This window comes from Epargyreus clarus, unplaced genomic scaffold, assembly GCF_041222505.1.
Source record: "Epargyreus clarus isolate Ecla_fem2 unplaced genomic scaffold, WU_Ecla_fem_2.2 ptg000009l, whole genome shotgun sequence".
In the NCBI taxonomy this organism is placed as follows: domain Eukaryota; kingdom Metazoa; phylum Arthropoda; class Insecta; order Lepidoptera; family Hesperiidae; genus Epargyreus; species Epargyreus clarus.
Genome location: NW_027332217.1, coordinates 4,264,421 through 4,281,008, shown reverse-complemented (window position 1 = coordinate 4,281,008; position 16,588 = coordinate 4,264,421). Strand labels below are relative to the sequence as shown.

The following is a 16,588-nucleotide window of genomic DNA, read 5'->3' as shown; positions in this document are numbered from 1 at the left end:
GACCCTTTGAGATGATAAACACCTCGTTGTAGTACCACCAGTGTTTGCAAGCGCCAGGAGTTTCAAACAAAACTTTAATAAGTGGGTTTCGTATACTTTTGTTATACTGCTTTAAAGAGAAACCTTAGGTGTTATTTTCCGATAGGATAAAATTTATTTACATACTTTATTTCTTTTGTTTTGATAGAAGCGTTATATCTGGGTTGCAATTTCAATGATCTGATACCCATAAACATTTATAAGCAATTCACATTAAAACATAATATTTTGATAGTCATTTTATTTACCGTTTAATTTTATACCTGAAGAAATAGAGAATTATGGATGAGACGGTTCTAAAATAAGGAATTTACTTCGCTTAGTTAATAAGGTATCGAGATCTAGAAAGACTCTTCTACCTAATTAGGATAAGTACTCTTCACACACACTTCAAAATATATGAAGTAACTTAATCATACAGTTTTCATCACAACATTTCCTCACAAGGTTCTCCTATTCTCAACCGCTCTTATCATGGTAAAGAACTATTTTAAAAAGTGTTAAGCAATTAAAAACAAACATCAGTTGATAAGGACCAACTTTCTGCATAAACAACCTCTGAATCCGTCCCGACGCCTACTAGCACCCATCGCGCAATTACGCACAGTAACAAAACCCAACCCCCGTCTAGAAAGTTAATTAAATAATTAACTCGAATCCACTGCTCTTTGCCAACGGGATTTTGCTGACGCGATACGCAAATGGAGGCTTGAAAGACTTTTCGTAGGTACTTTAACTTTAAGACCATATGGAGTTACAAAGTTTTGTTCTGAACTCTTAGAAAATGCCAGGGTTAGTACAATGAATTTTATAGGCTGAAAATAATGAAAATACTTTTAAATTTATAAGAAAACAATTTTACTAGAACGGCAATTTACGGTGAAGTTAAAATAAATTTCTTGAGAGTGTGTGAAGTACTTGGTCAGCATGTTAGTCTATGACTTAAAACTCTTTACATTGTAAAGAAGATGCATGCCCAGACGTGGGACAATAATGGGTTGACGATGGTCAAACCCATTTTCCTACTTCAAGCGATAAGCCAGAAATATCACTAAGCATTATAATAATCACGGAGATTTCTAAAACTTTTTCATCCCTTTATTACATTTCAAAAACTAACTGATACATTTTTATAACATTTACTATTCCTGGTATTTGAGAAACGTACTACAAATTTTGCACATTTCTCAAAGTTTTCGCAACAGTTTTTACTACGAAATCTTTGCCTTTACCAAAGTACTCCTTTTATTTTTTTGCGAAACTACACTCCGCGATATTGAACCAAACTTCCAAACAATTTAAAAAGCTCTTTCACGGAAGCACAACAAAGAGATGACCTTGAGCGTCAGAAATATTACCGAACCTTGCATTCTTCAAACTTAACTGAATGCATAATACATAAAATATTTCGGACAATATAATATACGTACACTAATTAAAAACAAATATACAAAAATATCACGCCGAAATAAAAAAGTCATACACATTGAAAGTAATCGAATATAAATAGTTTTACACTATCAAGGAGGGTTTCAACACTGTGTTATAATATGATGCCTACATATGTGCTGATGACCATAGAAAATTAATAATCTCAATGGAGGTATTAACCCTTAGCCACCTATGTGATCCACGAGATGATGTAGTAGTGCTATTTGGGGCCGACACTTCTCGAATATTAAATCTGTACGTATTAGCTATTTGGTCGTATAGACACTAGTTGGTAGAAATAATTTAGTTGACAATATAGGGGAAACTGGGGACACTTGATCCTTACGGGAAACTTGGTACACTGGATTTACAGAGCTTCTGTGAACACAATATGATTTTAGTGTGGCAACATTGGTTGTCTATGATACATTATAACTTTCTGAACTTGGTACTCTTGTCCAATTTGATATTCAAGCAGATGGCGGATCATTGTGTGTTTCGTGTCGCAGGAAAATGTTTTTCGTAAGTTTTCATTTTGATTAAATAGTTGGTTAGTAAACTTATTTTGGGTAAGTAACACTTTTAAACTATTCATGATCTATGTTTTTAAACGTCTGTTTCATAGAATAGTGTTAATAGTAGTCGATTTTTTTACAATATCTTTTTATAACCACAGTATAGCTAGGGTACACTTGGTACACTTTCTTATGGGAGATATGATCCCCCCGCATCAAGCATCCATTAATGTTTATCTTTGAATAATTTCAGGGTTCAATATGCCTAGAGTATTAAAACAATAGAAGATGCAGGAAAAAAATATCAACCATAAGATTCTGTGATAATAGGAACATTAAGCAATGTTAGCTGAAAACATAGTTACTCGTATATACGAGTAGTGATAATCACATATGTGATTTATCAAAACAGTCGATATGTTGTTGTTGTTGTTTCTAATTTATCTACTAAGCAAATAAATCAATGATAAATCAATTTTAACATTTTTTTTTTCATTTTGGTATAATATGAAAATATAGGAGACTTATTTTCCTCAGGATCAAGTGTTCCAGAGGGGGGGGATCAAGTCAGACATATATATGGGACACATGGTATCATTCCCTATACAAAGTTTTCGTGAGCTGGTTACAAAATTTATATACCGATATCATTAGATTTTATACTTAGTATAGCCAATGAAATTCCACGTATTTCAGTACCAATATATCTAAAATCGGATCAATATTTACCAAACAGTGGTCAAAAAACAAAAGGGGGGATCAAGTGTCCCCAGTTTCCCATATAGAGGAAACATTTACAATATGTTGGCTAACTAATAAGTATGCATATACGTTGTTTATATAGATAATGACTCCCACGTATTCGGATATCGATATATATAACCACTATATAGTTTATATTTAAGTGCCCTAAAAGACATGAGTTGAAACAAAGCCAAGTATTGTCTAGACGACATAGCTCTGTTGCAAATGATCGGCGTCAGTACCGCATTGTGATGTGTATACAAATAAAAACACCAAACAAAGTGAACAGTTCAATAAAGACTCAAATACGGCGAATAAGAAGCCCGCGTTCAAAAGTACTGCCGAAATAAGGCCCCTTAATATCAAAAGTGAACAAACGGTCAGAAATGTAGTGAAAAGAAATAAGTCGCCCGGCATCATAAAATCGAACCCAGTGAATACAAATGTTGTGTTCCGACAAACGAGTGAGTTTCCCAAAGCAAATATACTGAAACCTAGTCTGGTGAAAGGCAAAAGCACTAGCAAAGGAAATAAATTGAACTCTGCGAAAAAAAGAGTTAGGTTTTCAGATATAAAAGCGATCCCAGAAAGAATTTCGCTCGGTGAACGATTCCTACGCTTTTTCCGTTGGATTTGGAACCGCACGCAGTCCACGGTTAAGAGTGTCTTGAGTAAGTTGAATTGGATTTCTATCGCATTCTGCACAATTGTAGCCACAGCTCAAAGAAATTTTATATCTCACCACCTACTTGCATGAATAATATTACTGAATGTATAAAAGGAATGTGCAAAAGTAATCCGATTTCTCTTCCGTAACAAGTTTTTTACGATTTTGTGTAGAATCGTACGAGAAATAGAGGTTCTGTGATTTTATTTATCATGTTTTAGTAATAAAGCATGCACCATACATACTGTCCATACATACTTATTACAGATTAACAAAAATGGGTGAATTATTTGTGAATCCATACCATACGTGAGTGCCATACATGCTTCATACCAATTTCTGCCTTATAGCAATATGTGTAATAAAACCATGATCTAGTTATAAGGCAATAATGTAGTTTAAAGGTTCCATCCACATCAACTTGACCCGTGGTGGTCCTCCACGGTTCGGTTTGTACGGTCATATTTTCTGTGTACGTGCAAAAAGTGGAATGAACTTCCCCCTGAGGTATTCCCTCAGGACTATGACATGGGGCTCTTCAAGATGTGTGTAAAAAGAGTTCTCCTTCAAAGCGGGCGATGCATTGACGACTCCTCTGATGTTGTAAATGTCTATAGGTGACAGTGACTGCTTTTCATCAGGTGGCCCGTGTGCCTTATCGTTAGGTTAAATAAAAAAAAATGTATACATGACAATAAATGTAAATATAATTTTCTCTGACACGACAAGTACAACGTAGTAAATATAAATAAAGTTTAAGACAGAATAAGACGTGGCATCAGTTCTACCTTATGAACTTCAGAGAGTTTTTTTCTTAACTTAAGGAAACTTCAAATAGGAGCATGCAAGTTTGAAGCATAATATAATGTTTCTCGTGTTAGTTTAACCATCAATTTACGGTTAAGTCTTGCAACAGCTCGAGGCAACGTGCCTTGCTTTACCTATCCACTCCGGATTGATAACATTTGCATACTAAGCATCACATATAGATTTAAACGTATATTGTTATTGAAAGTAGCATTTAAACAGTCAATCTAACAAATTACATTTGCCTGCATTTATTAGCACATGGTTATATTAATTTACACTTGAAATTTCTTAGTTTTATTTTTAATATGTTTTAGATGCTTCTTTGAGTTATTTATTTTGGTAAATGACAATTACTTAATTAAATATTTTATTGTCATATACGAGTATTTATATGAGTCTGACATAATTTTACAGTGATAAAAACAAGACCATATATACTAAAATTATAATCTCAACCAACATTCGGAAATATTTCTTAAAATAAATAAGTAAAAATTTTAATAAAAAATAGGTTTCTGTACAGCTGGTGTTATTAATATTTCGTCAGAGCGTCAACTAATTCCCCTCAAAGTTGTAGCTAGTTTCAATTTAAAATTTGTACCTCGGATAGAAATTTGTGGCATGTTGCGGGGACGTGCCACAACTTTTACTTTCAACGTCGCCTTGAAAATTAATTAATTCCCTAACACAAATTGATAGTCCCAAAGGATGCCAAGGAATAACCTACTTTTTAATCTATTAAATGCTTTTATACATGAAACATTACATTTTGTTGCTGCTTTATTCAAAATTAAAATGTAATTCTTAGTTCGTAAACCTAATTCTTCATTTCTAATGAGTGTGACATTGCTTCGCAAAATGCAAATACTGATGACCGGTTGACTAACATTTTGTTAGACAACCGGTTTGTTTTCTTTGTCGTATATACGTAGGATAATCTCAAAAAATATTGAATTCGTAATCTTCTTTTTGATTACAAAGTATAGTCAGTAAAAAATCCGTTACATTAAACTTTCAATTCTAATTGTAAATATAATACACTCCTTAAAAAGAGTATGTAGACATTGGACCTGAAAATAAGATGAGCCGCCATTGTATCCCGTCATAATAGAATAGAGCCTTTGTATTGTACACCACTTGAATTATATTTTGTGCCTTTTCAAGTTGAGAAGGTCATTGAAGATGCATGTCTTTTACCCACTAGCATTGCAAGTACTACAAAATATTGTGTATAAAAGGTACATATATTTTTTTAAGTACAGAGACATGTAATATCGCCTAAAGGTTTATTTATACCTACAAACATAGAACGTGTCGGACACGTGTTGAGGCAGACATAAAGGATTCTCCTATACAATGTATAGGATGTCTTTATATCTACGGTAATGCAGCCGCGCTGACATAGATCTGCTTGACATTATTGTGATACATAGATCACTCCTAACAAGAAAGAATAACCAGTTTTGAGAAATGAAATTGTTGCATAAATAAAGTTTTACCAAGTCTCCGTGGTACTTATTGATTTATTACGTAAATTACGTTGTATTACTTATTTATACGTACATTTTCTCTAAAAATATTTTTTTTGTTTGTCAAGATTTCAAAAAATAACTGACAAGTCAGCCTTTTGTGGCTTCATCCAATTTCTAGTCGGTGAAGTATCTTTCTATTTTACTTATCAAAGTTATTGTATAGAAATGTCAGTTAAAAAACCTGTCTGCTACTGCCCGTGTCAAGTGCCCGTGCAAGTTCCATGTCTGTAGTCACGGAGCTTAAAATACCTTTGATATATCTATTACATGTAGTAGAAAAGTATTCTACAAATAAAAAAACTTTACGGAAAATAATAAAAGTATTTTACTATATGCCGTACCTCGCAAGACGTTTATACCGTTTACACCGTGAACAGATTGCGATAAAACTTCATAAAATTATTCCATAAAGAGTTTGTACAACATTTCTGCTCAATTCTACCAAGGAACTTGAACTTACCGCATCGATCCTGGGTATTTAGACCTTTGTATGGCGAACGAACGTACATTCAACAGATCGTCTGTTATATAGGACCCATATTTTTCAGCAAGTTTATCAACTACAATGATCTACCAAGGAACTTGAACTTACCGCATCGATCCTCGGTATTTAGAACTTTGTATGGCGAACGAACGTACATTCAACAGATCATCTGTTATATAGGACTCATAATATATTTTTCAGCAAGATTATCAACTACAATGATTTAAATACCTACTCTAGACAGATTTCCACACGATGTTTACATATTTACCACGTTGTCGGGTCTTACCTTTAACTTTTAATAAAATTACGATGCTTAAATATTTTACGAAAATACTGTGAACTTTTAAAGTTCCTTAAAGGCTTCGTTTGATTAAGAAGTGAAACATCAATAACATTAAGCATTAATTCAATGCACTTTATATAAACACGGTACAGAAGAAGTAAGAAATTTCTTCCTATATTTTACTAGTCGGGCAGAATACATTCAATGCTGTAGCTGAGTTTCTCAAAGTGTACAATAACGGCCCCTTGAGTATGGTCTAATGTCAATGGACGGAGACCTTAAAGTGGTTTAAGTAGAAATAGATATTTGTAAATAAACACGGGTAAATCAAACAGACTTAATAGTCAGATTTCGCTTTCGATGATATTAGGTTTTGAAAGCCTGGCATTTTTCCATTCAAAAATAAAATTACCTTTTATTGCAGCCGACTTAACTTAAGGGAGCTAAAAACAATTGATTCAAAAAGTTGACGATATACCTACATTTCTAAGTTTCGAGCTGAGTTTGAGAACCTCTGCTCCAGTGCAATTCTAACACTGTTTCGCAGGATTACTTGGACTAGATAATAGTTTTGTCCCATACATTCCCGAGCTTCATTTGTTCTCTGTTGTGTTATTTCTGCGAGATACGCTCGAGAAAGTAGGAGATTTCTTTTAATGCGTGCAGTTGACAACGGAGCACGTACAGCGGAAAGAACAAGGTGTGGTTTATGTTTTAAAGTAAATTCACAAGTTTCTATTTAAGTGCACTATCTATGTATCGCAGGTAATCGGAAATGATAGATATATGTGTCGAATCTTGATGTTGTACACTTGGGTAAGTTTATAGAAATAAAAAAGAGTCTCGTAGTGAACACAACTTTTGAAATTCAATGAATTGGAACGGGAAAGTTGCCACATTTCGCCATTTTTAATCATGATTGTCATTTACATCACTTTAAGCAGATAAGCCAATAAAATGGTCGACTCAGATCATGTCAGATTCCAATCAGCTGGTAAAGATATTAATGTTGTTACAAAGGGAAAATTCATACACATATTCTTATTTTGATCATCCATTCAAAGTGATATATTTGTAGAACCTAATCATGGTAATTTTGAAGAAGAAGTAAAAAATTACTGCAATTACCTACATATTTTAAATATAGTATTTGGCTATCGTTACTTATTTTGGAGTTTAATCCTATCAAAATGCTCAAATTGGCTTAATCGAAGTCACTTCAAGCGGACAAGTCAATAAAATGGCCGGTTCAGGTCACGTCGTCTCACCCGGACCGTCTCGTAAAGTTTCGGCCCTATTTTGGATCTGAACGTAAATGCCACAAAGGAATGCTTGCAAGCCAAATTGTTCTCTCGCTAACTGCCCGCTGCGGTCTGTGAGAACTTTGATGCTCACGAGCTTCGACGCGCAACACATTTTCTCTCGAACTTTCCAAGTACCTACATACGACTGCTTCTATAACTTTGTATTGGTAATGGATGAAGTACGGTGTAGGTACTTTTTCCTTACAAAGATTTTTGCAGTATAAATGGAAACTGGAAGCATGCGATTTGCTTAGAAAGTTTAAATTTAAAGTTTAAGCTCTGGTGCTTAGGCATTACTTTAAGTATTGGCCCTGTTTTGACTACATTTTGACATAAATATGTGTCTGGGCCGCAACCCTTTTTAAGGCTCACTGCTGGACACAGCTCTCTCTTCACAACTAGGTATTAAGCTTACTCTACCATGCTGCTCCAATGCACGTTAGTAAATAAATATAAGGTAATGCATAAAATAAGTCAACTTTCCCTTTTTATTACAAAGCAAATTTACAAACAGAACCACTTAGAACAAATGTGTTAATTTAGGTTAAAGTCCTTCTTAATTAGCAAAACATAATGTCCGTTGTGACGCTGTAAATCATTTTAGGGTCCTCAGAAAATTACTTCCCTAATTTATTATTATGAGCACATTTTTACGAATTCCTGTGCTTTCAAGGTTGGTTTATATCTTCTGACATTAGGCGTGATAGACATGTGTCAGATTAAAGACGTGCCTGCCACGGCACGTGCCTGACACGCTTAAATGTAAACGAAAACTTAAACTGTTCTATTAGCTGTGTAGCACAATAATTACCAATTTATAATACCTAAATTATATATCGTAGCAACATTTCATATCCTCTTAATTTAGATGATTCTCGACGTATTAATATCCAATGAATAATTAACACCGTAACTAACAGGCCACACGGAATAATGCATTTAATATTTTACATATCAACAGTGGATTCGCCATTCGCCAGGTTAATACCAGCAATTAGAAGTCGATTACATAATCCGGCCTAATTAGCATGTGACATTACCGCGATGATAACGCACTCGTATTACGCTCATGTCTTTAACTATTCATTTATTGTCGTATATAGTCGTAAAATAAATGTATCGTATTTCATTTATTTTCTAATATAATATGCGATATAGGTATCTAATATGTAGAATAGATATTAAGATAAAAGAAGTTGACGATTAACGATTAAGTTATAGTTTCCTTAGCCTTTTTTTCATATATTAAAGTGTTAGTAGTTTTATAATAATGATACATCAATTAGTATTTTGATACTTATAGTACGTACGTAGGTTTATGGATCATATTCTATGATGCATATCTTTTTTATATTCTTAATTTGTAAAAGATATTTTTTAAGGTAGTAGAACCCTTTTTTCTTCGACTCTACACTACACCTTTTCTGCCTAATAACAACAGAGTTAAGCACTACTATGTTTTGGTTCAAAGTGTGTGGTAAAGAAAAAGAGGTTTTAACTTTGTACTGAAGAGTAGCAATGCATCTGTGGCCCACCTTACATAGGAATCATATCTTAATCAGGGTTGATTACAGATATCCCTAAGCGCCAGAAAACACCGTCAGTTAGACTGCTACTTCTAAATACAATTTCGCCGTTTCACGATCCATGCAACTGAAGGTGGTAGAACTCTTTGTGGCTCAACTCCAGCGGCACCACCGCCACAACTGTGTCTACCTAATAACAGCAGTGTTAGGCGCTGCTGTGTTCCGGTTTGAAGGGTGTGGTAAGTGAGATAGACTTTTCCGAGGCGTTCCAACTTAGTCCTCAGGGGTAACGGATGTAATCCTGTCTGGGGTTGATTACAGATGTCTATGGGCGGGAGTAGCCACTTACCATCAGGTGGACTGCTACTTCTATATTATAAAAACCGCGTATCGTAGGTATTCGTTACATATTAAAATGCTACTTTTACATTATAAAAAAAAAAAAACAAAAAGTACAATACGTTTACGTAACTTTGTACATGCCATTTTTATTGTCAGTATTCTTTCAGGTGCTTTTAGCAAGCTCTATAATACAATGTATGTAAATAGAGTACTATTTCGAAACATTTTCCGTGCTTTACTCCCGTTTTATTCACCCAACGCGGTCCTAAGGGTTTACAGCGATCGTAACCGCAACAGAACTATTCGAATAAATATAAGTTGTCTATGATGGTGCCCATACATAAAGCTGTAGAAGTGCCTTTTGTACTTGGTATCTACACTGGCAGCAAACTATTTATGCGAAAAGAGTATTTTCGTCCCGTGATTTGAGATCACTTTTAGAAGTTTATGAAAAATACTATTGTAATATAGAGGGAGTGTTGACATTTCTTAGAATACATTTAAATTAGTTGAGTACATTAAGGAGTTAATGTAACTATAAATAATATACATAATATAATGTTAAGGTTAAGCTAAACGCTATAGTTCACCACCTTCGCAAGCATGAATTTCTTATTTTCTATATCATATTTTCCCTGCGTACAATTATATTTTGTGTGCCATTCCCGTTAAATTACCTTAACGGTATCCTATTATTATAGCTATTTATTAAGAAAATTGTAATATGTATTACTACTACGTATATAGATACTACTACTATATTTAATATCTAAAAATAGAATATTCAAAACATTTCGCAGTAATTTATTCGTAATAATGGCAATAATACGCAACAACTTCGTTTCCCCGACCAATCCATAACACAATTACATCGATTGAATGCGTCCGCATGTTGTCGTTAAATTGGCACTCTCGTTAGATTGACATGACTGGCACCCGTCACTCCATTTATCGTCACAACTTGGTATAATGGGCTAATAAATACATTTTGAATCAAAATGTAACATTGCAATTCATGATTATGCAATAAACAAAGAAATAATACTGAAAGACTACTGGTTTAAACTCGGCTTTTCTATCGGCGGGTCTGAGTCATGAATTCCACGCATCTCTGATATTTTCAAAGTTAGTGTTAGAAATTAACTATCACTGGCTATAATACTGAAGGAAAACATTATGAAGAAAGCTAAGCACCACATAGGTCTTGAAAAAAGTTGTCAAACTTATGTAAGATCTACACATTTGCACTTAGAGGTGGAGTATGATTTGATCGGAATGATTAGATGCTTGAAGATGAATTAACAAATAACGTGAATGATTAAGTAAAACAAACAAATTGCAATCGAGTCTATTTCAAGTAACAATGTTCTATGTCGAAGTTTGCCCCAACAAATTGGATTTTACAATTAAGTGCATAATCCCAACATACAACGTTATATCATTCTCGCGATGCCGATCCATGATACAATTAAGTCGGTCGAATGCGTTGGCAAGAGCAGGAAGTGCACCGTCCCCGTAATATATTGGCGCTCTGCAATGATAAATTGATTTGAAATTCGAAATTCAATTGGTACGAGTCACGTGTTTTAAAAATGAGAAATTTAACTTCTTTGGTTAAAAATACAAAATATAGAAAAACATAATGATTATAGTAATTCGTCTAATTAGTACGAGTGACTTAACGAAAAATGTAGGATTAAAAAGTTAAACACATTTTTTCAAACACACTTCAATTCTTTTAAAAAGTAAAAGTTCACCGCTTAAGCAAAATTTATAGAGTTAAGTGCAAACTTTATTCAGAAAATCAGGGTTCCCCTTGGCCGGATATTCAATTTCAAAGAAGACAACGGCACAGCTCATTCTATTTAGGAAATTGACTTTTAAACTTTCGTGATGAAAGCGAAATGGGCTATTTCCGCTGAAGTTATTTTTATTTTATCGGTCAAGATGCAGATAGCGTTGCTATCGATAAAATTAAAAACAGAAGCAAAAGAAAGCAACTTTGACCTGCTTTTTAGTAATAACGCAAATTCATTAATCTGTGAGAAAATTAAAGTATTTAAAGTTTCAGATAAGGTCTTTACATCAAGTAGGATTTCTATATTTGCAACCGTGTTTTTGCATTTCATATTGCGGTTGAAATATATAAATTCCCAGTGAATACAGATTTCTTCATTTAGTAATGACAAGCCACAGCCGGATACTGGTATTCTAACAATGAGAAAGGTGTTAACCAAACTCCGAAGTTTGAAGCAGAAAACAAACATGGAATCTATCTAAATTTACTCGGTCGCTATTGTCTATCCGTCCTTCCCAGATGGATTTATTTAGAATACGACTGCTTTAAACTAGACGTTTACCAACCACACATACTATAAAGACACCTTTAACAAAAAACAGATAAACTTTATGCGGCTAATATAAAACGAAAATTTGTTGAAACAACAAAGAGCTGTAAGTCCTATCAATTACAGAGTATTAAGACACATATACTGCTCATTTTAATGTTGACTTCAAAAGGAACCAGTACATTATACATACATTGCAAATATTATTTTAATGTATGAAAATATTGTAACCTAGAGCTACAAATTTTACAATCCATTACTAAAATACAGAGCAGTTCGGTTTCCTACACGCTTCAGTACGTAACGAAACGATTCATTGTTTCAGTGACAAATTCAGAAGCAATTTTCAAATTTAAACTTTACGCCATAAGATTTATTTTACATGAGTTTTGGTTGAAAATTTGAAATAATATTCAATACAAATGACATCTAAAATAACTCATTTACGACAGAGCAGAATATTAATTATGCACACGATTATGGCCAAGGTGTTTGTATTTCAAGCTCAAGATGTGTGCATTTTATTTTGCACAATTTCTCATCCTATTATAATAAACGGAATTGTACCAAAATAATATTGTTGTAAACAAATTACGCTAGAAATAGCAGTATGTAATGGATGTCCCATTCTAGAGATCCCGGGGTTTAATTTACAAGCATATTTTTTCCAAATTATATCGTAAAAATATCCTTACGAAATACATGCGTGACTTTTCACACGTAGGGAACATCACACTGAATTTAAAGGTATGGTTACGTGTGATTAGCTAGCTGCAACTTCTTATACCTATGTTGTAGTCACTCGTAGTAAATGTATTTCCAAAAATATGTCGCCTATAAAGTAACCGCCTCTCATGTACAGTGTCGCTTGTAGTTGTGATGTGGTTACGATGTGATCAGTATCAACCACGATATGATTTGGACAACAAAATGTGGTCTGTGAAAATAAAACTATGAATTTTCATGCAAAGTGCCTGCCCACGCAGTTGCGTTATGGTGCAGTTGTGGTTATGTGTAAATAGGAGTTATATGTAATGCTTTCAAAATTATGAATTTCACCAAACTACGTACTGGCAACACGGTGAACTGCGGCCATAGTGGCACACCTAAGCCCTTCAAAGAGGTTTCGGTGTTCAGTTTAGTGGGACGTAAATAAATTGATAATCAAATGGATATAATCCAATCCGTCAATGATGATGGACCTCATCCATCAACACTGATGCCATCAGTATATTGCAATAATCGAATATAAAAAAGGATTTGGGCCACAGTCCACCACGCATATCACGTAAGGTTCAACCAATTTCACACACTCGGAACATTATGAAAAATTCTCAGTGAGAAATATTCCTTTAAATATTTTCCATACTATCTAATCTTCCAAGTTACCAATAGTTTGACCTCGAAGCAACGACTACAACACGATGCGGATACGAAAAATTACCTTGTTTACCAGATATTGGATAAAACTTTCAACAATGGCTGTTCTTAAGGTCATGTTGTTAATGAACCTGAAATCTCGGCTACACCAGAATAGATCTGTTGTTTACCGTACGTCCGGTCGTATATACAATGCACATCACACTCATCTCGAGGTAAATAGGCCTTAGATTCATCAGGTGTTAATATATCAGCGAATAAAAGTGGTATGGAGTCGACATTATTATTTTTTATAAAACTGTAAAAGCAAGCGAAATTCTAGATTTTTTATGGTTACTATTTCCTACCTCCCGTGGTCATACAAATAGTCGCGAATACAACTGGTGTCATAACTAAGGTTGGCCGTAGTTGCTTTTCTACCCATGACAGCGAACACCCCTTAATAATAATCAATCTTAACTAAAAATTTTTCTACCTCAATTCGAAATATGAAAATTTAGGTAGAAAACCTTTAAATGCTTAATGTAAGCTTATCTACTTTTAAAATTTTACAGAAGAAATAATCAGCGCTTTAATATATCATTCTACGTTTTATTGACTGTAATATTTTTGATTGGTATCAAATTAGTTATTACGCTTGTATTTGTTGATTAAACACAAATAATTTCTATTAAAATTAAAATACAATAATTTAAATTATAAATAATGAACAACACCGTTTAAGGCTATCCTACAAAGGTACGTAATTAGAATGAAGTAATACGGTCCGACTAAGTGCCTACGAGCATTGGGCGCAGTTAATTTATATGCTATGTAACAATGTTTGTCAAACATTATGCAGCATGCCGAAATGCATGTAGAATGTTATTCTGGAAATTGCTAGTACAATCTAAGCGTAACGGTTGGTTGAACTTGTTTACACGGCATATGCTTGTTACTGGCTTCATGTTTTCTAGGGCGGGAATTGGACTGCTGTTCGCTGGATATTTGTTTTGTTTTACCAAGAGAGTGCTAGGATGTTGTTTGCTTTTCTCAGTACAAATGTACTTTGGTGCTGCAATGTAACCATAAGAGATTCCGTGGCAACTACCGTGTTTTCAAATGATAACAAAAAGGGACTTTTCAGAGTAGAAACGAACAACCATTTTAGAAAAACGTGCCATATCTTAGATTCCATAATCGTTTCCAGTCAAGCGAGATTACGGTGAAACAAGATAAAATATTTTTAAAAATATATTTACTTTGTAATTTTGGTCCTCTTTTTTACAAGAAAAAAATATTAATGCTTTAGTTTAAGTAACAAAATTGTGTTGTATTTAAAAAAAAAACAAGTGGATTTATTTAAATCTTAGGCTGAACTGTTCATAAGTACGCAAAACTAAAAAATCTTCTTTTCCCAATCACTGTAAAGATATTCGTACATATATTATTCTCTTATTTCATTTTAGTAGTCATAATAAAAACGAACCAACGAATAAATTAAGCTATAACAGCATCTCTACGCATTCCACTGTCCAATATTCCACCTCCTGATTCGAGTGGGTACTGACTGTAACTGATATGCATTTACCAGTATATTCCCGGACCGCAGTACAAAAGGTGTTCGCTTCAATAATCCGCCAAGTGGCACGAGATACGATGTCGGTGAACATTGACATGGAGAATTTTTCTCTGAGGAAGAATTTGCGGCGGCGCACATTGAATACTCTGAAGTCGGCCGTCACGGCGCTCAGACAAATCGCCAGTAAGTGCATTCCGATTCTTCTCAAAGTTAGTGATGTGGCGTGAAGTTCAAACATTGGTTCTGTGAAGCGTTCAAGCGTAGCATCTGTGAATAATAAAAACGATTGAGAACGTCTTTCAAGAAAAGTAATAGATATTACAACGTTGATTTTATCGGAAGCTGTTCAGCAATCAGATTATCTGCGTTCTAAATTCCTTGTTAACGAAAGTGTTTGAGTAATTAATTATGCTTATTGTTCATGAATGATGCATGTGTTGTATTAGGATTTTATGTCAATCACGTAGAAGATTACACGTAACACGATTAGCGTTATAAAATTTATACCAAAATATACAGCGAAATAATAGCAAGTAACTTTCGTCAGTAGGTAAAATAGAATATTATTTTCAGAAGATGCAGCTACATTTTATCATAAATATCAAGTATGGATTTCTTTAATTCAGACCTTGCTACACGTAACTACTATAATCTTAGCTACTACATTTACGTGAAGAAGTAGGCTCAAGTCAATAATTGACGAAACTCATAACAAGATTAACGACTCCTCTTATTAAGAAAAGCGCGTTTATTTGTTTGTTCTTTCATCAGCAAAACACAATTAATTTCTGACATTTTCGTCTTTGCGTATTATTCATTAATCAATATTGTTTCGAGAATGACTTGAATTATTATTATACATTGATTCTATATTTCACTGTCAATATTACAACGGCTTGTTATTATTCAAATATCTATGTTAGATGTAGATAATGACGGAGTTGTTATTTATGGTTCCATGTTTATGGTGCGGTGACGTAGACTTTATCGTATAAATTTACGATAGTGATGTTATTATGAATGGTAGCGTATTCTGACTAATAGATAAATCAATTAATAACAAACTTTTTAAACAATAGTTACATTGTAATCGGAAAGAGGCTATAGAAGATTATGGGCTTATAGGTACAAAACTTTTGAAATTGTATTAATTTAGTTAACACAGTGAAGAGATAGGAGGAGGTTAACTTAAACATATAAGTTTAATTTATTACGTATTTTAAGTTTATTACGTCATGTATCGTCTATCGTTTACATATAATAATATAAAATAACATTACATAAAACAATAACATTCATAGGTATATTAAGTTGCAATAAATATTCCAAGATTCAAATTCTATATTAACAGAATATTTGAAGACGGATAGCAAATTATTTCGGATCCTTAAAAACGAATGTTCAAAAACGCGTTGGAGACTGCATTACTCTGAGTGCTTTTAACGAATTGACTAAGAAAACTTTCCATACACTTAACAGGGTACTTGCAACAAAGTTTTCAAAAGCTGTAAGGGAATACATTACTCAACGATAATAAATTTTAAACTAATACGAGTTGCACATAAATTAATTACATTTTTGATTACTGAAAATTCTGCGTAGCACAGAATTTTTCGCTA

General features: G+C 33.6%; 1 protein-coding gene across 2 annotated transcripts in view; it reads left to right on the top strand.

Annotated features, from left to right (window-relative positions):
• The window catches only part of LOC140744796 (Kv channel-interacting protein 4), a 170,003-nt gene that overhangs the window by 30,446 nt on the left and 122,969 nt on the right, over positions 1-16,588 (top strand). Inside the window, exon 1 of one of the 2 annotated variants that reach the window (XM_073076460.1) lies at positions 14,996-15,152. The exons of the other annotated variant lie outside the window; for it this stretch is intronic. Within the exon in view, the coding sequence (XP_072932561.1) occupies positions 15,047-15,152 (106 nt within the window). The 5' untranslated portion in view covers positions 14,996-15,046. Of the gene's footprint in view, positions 1-14,995; positions 15,153-16,588 lie in introns of those variants that run through there. 2 annotated transcript variants of the gene reach the window in all.